The sequence below is a fragment of the Capricornis sumatraensis genome, chromosome 14 (genome assembly GCF_032405125.1).
Source record: "Capricornis sumatraensis isolate serow.1 chromosome 14, serow.2, whole genome shotgun sequence".
Classification (NCBI taxonomy): Eukaryota; Metazoa; Chordata; class Mammalia; order Artiodactyla; family Bovidae; genus Capricornis; species Capricornis sumatraensis.
The window spans coordinates 20157912-20164939 of NC_091082.1; the positions used below are offsets into that span (position 1 = coordinate 20157912).

The 7028-nt window shown below is 43.6% G+C and overlaps 1 protein-coding gene across 2 annotated transcripts; it reads right to left on the bottom strand.

Moving 5' to 3' along the window:
* Window positions 1-281: 281 nt before the first annotated feature.
* Window positions 282-4125, bottom strand: RGS2 (regulator of G protein signaling 2). 2 transcript variants are annotated; one of them, XM_068985965.1, is made up of 6 exons: window positions 4109-4125; window positions 3870-3986; window positions 2758-2859; window positions 2594-2655; window positions 1816-1982; window positions 282-1533 (listed from the first exon to the last, which is right to left on the bottom strand). In XM_068985965.1, exons 2-6 carry the CDS (start codon window positions 3977-3979, stop codon window positions 1339-1341), a joined length of 636 nt encoding a protein of 211 aa, XP_068842066.1. In that variant the 5' UTR covers window positions 3980-3986; window positions 4109-4125; the 3' UTR covers window positions 282-1338. The 2 variants fall into 2 exon arrangements, with proteins under 2 accessions (XP_068842066.1, XP_068842065.1); XM_068985964.1 differs by lacking the exon at window positions 4109-4125 and having other exon boundaries at window positions 283-1533; window positions 3870-3990.
* Between the last annotated feature and the right edge of the window lie 2903 nt (window positions 4126-7028).

A 7028-nucleotide genomic window follows, 5' to 3' on the forward strand; every position in this document is an offset into this window, starting at 1 on the left:
ACAGTTTCAGGTATGGATCTTGGAAGCTCTTGTACAGACCCTGTGGGGGAGAACTTGGAACCAAGGGAAAGAAAAAGGCAGGCCTACTTTCATCTTTGATTGGATGGCATCACCGACTTGATAGACATGAGTTTGAGCAAGCTCTGGGAGATGGTGAAGGACAGGGAAGCCTGGCGTGCTGCAGTCCATGGGCTTGCAAAGAGTCAGACAACGCTGAGTGACTGACAACAACTCTCGTCTTTATTTGGCATCATTTGAGTGGCTTAGTTATGTGAATAATTTTGGTGCTTTGTCTCTGTTACATCAATTTACTTCTCATATTTAGCTGTTCTGTACTCATGAAGGGCTTTAAAGCAATGTTCTTATATTTTCAACAATGAAAATACAACATTTTCAACACTGTTCTTACATTTTCTTGATTTTTACAAGACTATATTAGAAAGTTGATCCCAGGGTGATGGTCAGACCTCCTGTGACCTACCAAAGCATTAGAGATGGGAGCAGCGTCTTCCCAGCAGCTGTGATTTCTCAAGTCTAAGGAGAGTTAATTGTTACAGAACAGGCCCATCAACTGGTATCTCTTCTCTCCTACAGGAGATAGTTGTTTCTGCCTAATTTAATTATGAAGAAACATCCCAACACACATCTGGACCAAATATTCAATAACATTATTTATCAAAATAAATTTATTAAAAGTATTCAAAGACCACTTCAAAGTTTAGCTGCCATCAGGACAGTTTTGGCACTCATAATGGACATTGCCACTTTCTACACAAAAGCACTCATTCTAGTACAGACACCAATTGACAGTTCAAACACAAATCGTTTCAGTTTTAGAGTTATGTGAGACAACAGTACTGATGATCTGTAGTCATAGGAACTTCAGTACCCTTGCACATAGTAAACATATTACCTAGAGCTAAAGAAACTACATCTAAACCACTATGTGGTAACAAGGACTGATTTAGGGAAAGATGTACAGCCAGCTAGCTAAGGCCACATAATCCCAGACCTATTGATTGTAAATGCTTCTGGACCAATAGTGTTACATTGATATCTTTCAGTCTCAAGCTCCTGCTTTTCCAGCATGAGACACACCACATTTAGACCACACTCTCTCTCTGTGCTCCATCATTTACGGAAGCCGACCCAGTACCAGCTTCTCCTACGTGGCGACCGGCTTCCTGATTGACTACCCAGCTCTGAATCAATAGTTCTGAGTGATGTTTCCTGAACACCCAGGCTGAATTCAAGGTCAGTCTTTTTGGCAGGTGACAGCCTTTCCCCTTTTAGGAAAAAAAATGAAAAGTCCTCCATTTCTGGGCTCCTGCTTTCATCTCATGTAGCATGGGGTTCTGTGGTGATCTGCGGCTTTTTACACAAGTCCTGGTAGAATTCTGACTCCAAGAAACGTGGGTAAGAGTTGTTTTCCATCAAGCTGTACACCCTTTTCTGGGCAGTTGTGAAGCACCCACTGGTAGCTTCCTGTATGTTTTGGGCAATCAGAGTTTTGGTTTGAAAGTCTATGTTGATCTGAAATAAAACAACAAAGTTTTATTCCATATTAAGAGTCAGAAGTTGAAATATATGTAGTATTTGAAAACAAACAAAAAAAACCCCAAACTATAATGTGTGGCCAGTGTCACCAGCTAAGTCAGTGAAGAAATATAATTAACCTCACTGAGAGCCAGAAATAGGGGAAAAACAGCCTACTCACCCACCCCCCTTTAACTTGAGGTCTCTTTAAATTATTTTCACTTTGGTGCTGAGGATGTTCAAAATATGCTGAAATAAGGAACTTTTTCCCCCCTTTACCTCTTTCGGAGCTTCTTTTTCTATGAAGTCAGTATATATTTTCTTTGCTTTCGAGGACAGCTTTTCGGGTGACTTGGTTTTTTTGAAGTCTTCACAGGCCAGCCAGAATTCAATATTTTCTTCACAGTATTCAGATTTTAAAAAAGCCCTGAATGCAGCAAGACCATCTGGGGGAGGGAAGGAAGAAAGCATGCAGAAACCGCATTGAGTGTTCAAATATTCCCTTATGTGTTTTCCTAGAACTCCCACTCCCCTGGTCCCATATTTTATTTTATTTTATTATTATTATTTTTTTTGGTCCCATATTTTATTATTGCCAGATGGCAGCAATTTTCTTGAGTTTACTCAAACCTGTAATCGTCAAAATTTAGCTCTTTAAAGACTAAGATGCCAGTCAGCAAAATGCGTAAGTTGGCACACTACTACAAAAATATAAACACTTAGCTTTGCTGTTAACACAGCTGATAGGGGAGCCATAAGTTCTTTGGGAATAAAGCCTCTTGAAAACATTGTTTGCAATGGAAAAGCTGACTCAACCTTAAGAGACAGCAACTGCCATTACAATTTGGGGCTATTTCCCCCCCCACTCCCCACCTAGAGTGAAAAAGCCATGCATTTCCCTGGTTAAGCACTGGGAAATAAAGGAGAAAAATAGGCCCCATGGAACAGGGATTGTAAAGTCAAACTCTCCTTGGGCAAGCTGCTCTTGCTGTGTAGACACAACCAAACCATACTCTCCTGATACTTGAAATGGATCAAATTCAAGAGGTTAACTTACATTTACTGGCTAGCAGCTCATCAAATGCTTCTGACCATAGCTGGGCTTCCTCGGGAGAAGGCCTGCAAAAGAAGGTCTGCACATCAGCTCCTGCTAGCCAGAGGTTCCCTCTTCAGCTCAGCAGTGAGCTGTGCATATTGGCAAGTACAAGATTTTCAACTTACTTGATGAAGGTTTGCTGTTTGCTTTTCTTGCCAGTTTTGGGCTTCCCAGGAGAGGAGGAATTTTGCAAGAAGTAGCTCAAACGGCTCTTCCAATCTTTTAATCTACAAAAGAAAAAAAAAAAAGATACTCACTTAGCAGCAACACTTGAAACTGCCATTGCAGCTGAAGGCATTTTTACCAAATAAAGTCGCCCCCAGTAGCTATAGACAAGCTAAATAAGACAAAACAACTCCTCCAGTCAGTCTTACTCCTTTAATCCAGCATCTAAGTACTCAACACATTAGTTTCGTCCACTCATCTGAACATAATTACTAGTTTTATAAGTAAGGATAGGACGACCTACACTTATAGGGTATTTTAATGAATTTGGTTTGCATAGTTCAAAGGCAGATGCTATTTCTGGCCCACAAAAGGCAGCCAGTTTTTCTGCAACGGTTAATTACAATTCTGAGACATTTCACACTTGAGGAAGCCCACAGTGGACCTGCCCTGAGCCAGCCCATGCTCGTTTTTCCTTCTGCTCTCAGAGCAGGAGGCTTGGGACCACCCGAGAAGCTGTGCACAATGAAGTGTGTGTGCGAGATTGACCGCCCCCTCCCCCAACTTCAGCACTCATTTTAAGAAGGTGATGCAGAACAATTATTTGTTCCACACTTCTTGAGTGGGTGAGACTTGCTGTTCAATTAAAAAAAATTAAAAGTATATCTAGGATCAGCAAAAATATCTCCATCCCAGCAGTCGTGTAAGCAGATCAGAATTTACGGTGCCTCTCAGGAAGGCCGGGGGCGCGTGGCTGCAGGATTCTCCGAAGTCATTTTCGATGCAGGGAGACAAAAAGCCAACCAGCATCTATCTCCGCCCCTGCATCAAGAATTTTCTGCAGTTTCTAAACTCTACCCGAGTCCTTCAATATATACCTACACCACACAGGTTTAAACGTAACTTCACAAATTAACCTTTTACACACACACACATTTTTCTTTTTTTCCTGCAGAGATGCAGGCAGGCTACCCAGTTCCCGTGCCCAGCGCGAGTGTACCGCGTTTGCAGCCGCCCGGGACAGCTGGGTCCGTAGGGGCGGCCAGTCAGGGAGGAAGAAAGCCGCACTCACAGGGTTCGCTTCATCTTCTCTCGCTTCTCCTCGTTCTTGGGGCCGGTGCCAGCGCCTTTGTCCATGGGTCCGCAGTCGTGCTGGACAGCCAGGAACATAGCACTTTGCATTATAGCCCTCCACCTGGGAACGCCGCTCTGGGGGGGCCGGACCGCCGGCACCCGTATTTATATAATTGGCGGCAGGGCGAAGGCGGGGCCTCACGGCTCCGGTCCCTCCCCCGGCGGGCACCGATTGGCCGACGGCGGCCGCGGGCCGCGCGGTCACGGGCGCCGCGGAAGGGTCTGGAAACCCGGGCCCCGCTGACGTCCGCTTCCCGGGCGTCGTGCGCAGTAGGGCCGGACGCCCGCCCTCGTGTGGGGTCAGAGAAAATTCCCTTTTGAATGGTCAAAGGCGACCTTTGCCCAGTCTTGGCGGCCGGCCGTGGGGTCGCAGGGCCGTGGCGGGCAGGGAGCCAGGTTGGCTGCAGGCACGGCGGGGGCGCTCGCTCCCCGCCTCTTCCCTGTCTCATTCCCTCCCCCGCGCTCCAGAGCTCCTGACCCCCAAAGGAGCCGTGATTCCCGGCAGGTAAAGGTTGTTTATTGGGAAGCCAAATGCAGTAACCTTATTTTGAATTAGGTTTAAAAGGGGATGTGTTTTTGGAGCGCAAGTCCTCGCTCCGCGCCTCCTTTCTTGATCTGAGAACTGACCCTCACCTGTTCTTTGAGACGCCTTTTAATTTGGGGAAGGAAACAGAATGGGAGGAACAGTGAGAGTCCAGGGGCAGTGGTGTGATCGGTTCTGCACCGTGCCCAAGCGTCTTGGAGCCCTGTGGGGGAATGCACATTGGTCAGGGAGGGAAGAGGAGAAAGTGCTTTAACTGGTTGTGCGGTTTTGATTACCAGCAGGTTCGTGGCTGGGTCGGTCCGTGGGGTTGCAGACTTATTTCTCTGGAGTCCTTGGCTGCTTCTCCTTCCAGAACAGAAAAAGAAATCACAGCTCTTAACAAGGAAACACCACGAGCTCGCAGCTATCGTGCACCAGAATCATTTTAGTGTAAAAGAGTAAGCATGCAGGATTTCCTCCTGAGTCACTCTTAGTTGGCTTAGAATTTGCCAGAACACTTTAATTGGGCAAAAAAAGAGATGGGGGTGGAGGGAGGGAGGCGTTCACAGCTTCTTTGAATAAGCTTAATGTCTTGATTCGTCAGAAATCATCTTGCTGTAGCAGGATTTAAGTGGTTTGATTGGTAAGGGTAAGTAGATAACTGCCACTCCAAAATGACTTGATTTCAAATACCATTATTAGAATTGTATAGTGGAATATTCAGGTGGTTTTTCCTGAAGCATCTAAGTAGGCAGATTAACAGCAAGGTTTTTGTTGTTCTGTCCCTAAGTCATTTCTGACTGCAGTCCCATGGGCTGCAACTTGCCAGGCTTCCCTGTTCTTTATCTCATGATGTTTGCTCAAACTCATGTCCTTTGAGTCTGTGATGCCATCTAACCATCTCATTCTCTGCCACCCTCTTCTCCTGCCCTCAATCTTTCCCAGCATCAGAGTCTTTCCCAGTCAGTCTGCTCCTCGCATCAGCTGGCCAAAGTGTTGGAGCTGCAGCTTCAGCATCAGTCCTTCTAAAGAATACTGAGGGTTCATTTCCTTAAGGATTGACTGGTTTGATCGCTTTGCTGGGAGACTCTCAAGAGTCTTCTGCAGTGCAACAATTTGAAAGCAGCAATTCTTCGGTGCTCAGCCTTCTTTATGGTCCAACTCTCACATTCATACATGACTACTGGAAAAACCATAGCTTTGACTATAGGGACCTATGTCAGCAAAGTGATGTCTCTGCTTTTTTAATTCAGGCTGCATGTATATTCTTTACTTTGTCTTAGAGCTGTTAAAAGAAAATTGGAACTAATTTACCATATTCTTATGATGAGCTACCAGTAGTTGGAGCTCCAAGTTTGACTTGGGGAGTAAAACGTACAGTTAATACTAAAGAGAACAGCCGTGTACTCAGTTACGGAAAGGAAAAATCATTTAGATTTCAGTAATAAATATTTGAAAGCAAGTTTGTGAAAGGTAAGAATATAATTTTTCTCAAGCATATGCTCTTGATCTCTAAAAGAACTTTACGTATTTCCTACAGCTGTTTTCACTTTCTGATGATTAAGTACTTATTTGTTAAATATGTGTAATATGTAAACATTTGCTTTTCTTGCTAGTATAAACCTCACTATATTTTTCACTTAGAATTTTGGATGGTAGAATTCACTCATAGTGGAAAAAGCAGGAGTTCTCACAAAGAGGCAGCAAGGAGAGCCGGACTTGTGTCAGGAGACCTAGTTAGAGTCTTGGCTTCACCAGTAAATACTAAGTAACTATTGGGACAGTCCCATCCCACCTCCTAAGCACCAGTATCTCATCTCTAGTAAGAGTAATGTGTCTTTCTCATAAACCTCAATGGATATTATGTGAATCTTTCATGAAAGGCCTTTGTAAATTTTAAAGTACTATACAAAAATTTGTCTTTCCTAATTTGCATATGTGGGGAAAAGGAAATAACTGAAGCATAGTTATTCCAGGTAGAAAAATCATTAAAAGATTAATTCAGAGTTAAGTTATGAATGTTAAGCACTGTTAAAATTCAAGATACTCTCACAGCTTGGTAGAATATCGGACTCATGATAGATACTTAATGTTCTCTGGGTAAAAAACCAAATAAAAAAATAAGTAAACTGGTATTTGAACTTTTCAGAGATCCTCGTTAGAAAAGTTCACGACCATAAATGTATATGTATCCATGTAAGTAACTGCTTGAAATATAGACCATTCTAGATGTTTCTTGTAAGTGTTTAATGTAGCTATTTGCTTTTTTTGCAAACCATTTCCGATTGACAGCTGGTATTAAGGTAGGCAGACCAGTACATTTAAAATGAAAGCTACAGTCTTTAATGACTTCCCTTTGTTTTTCTGGTTGCAACTGGCTTTTAGGTAAATGGAATTGCTTAATATTACGATTACACATATTTTCCATTCTGTGGTGGAAGAAGAAACACTGCAATAGGATGTAAATACTGCGCAGGAAAACCGCAGCGTGAGAGTGCCTTGATGGACTGGACATACTTTTTCCTGTCAGCTCTACCATGCCCTCTACTGGAGAGGCTGTGTGCTGAGCACATG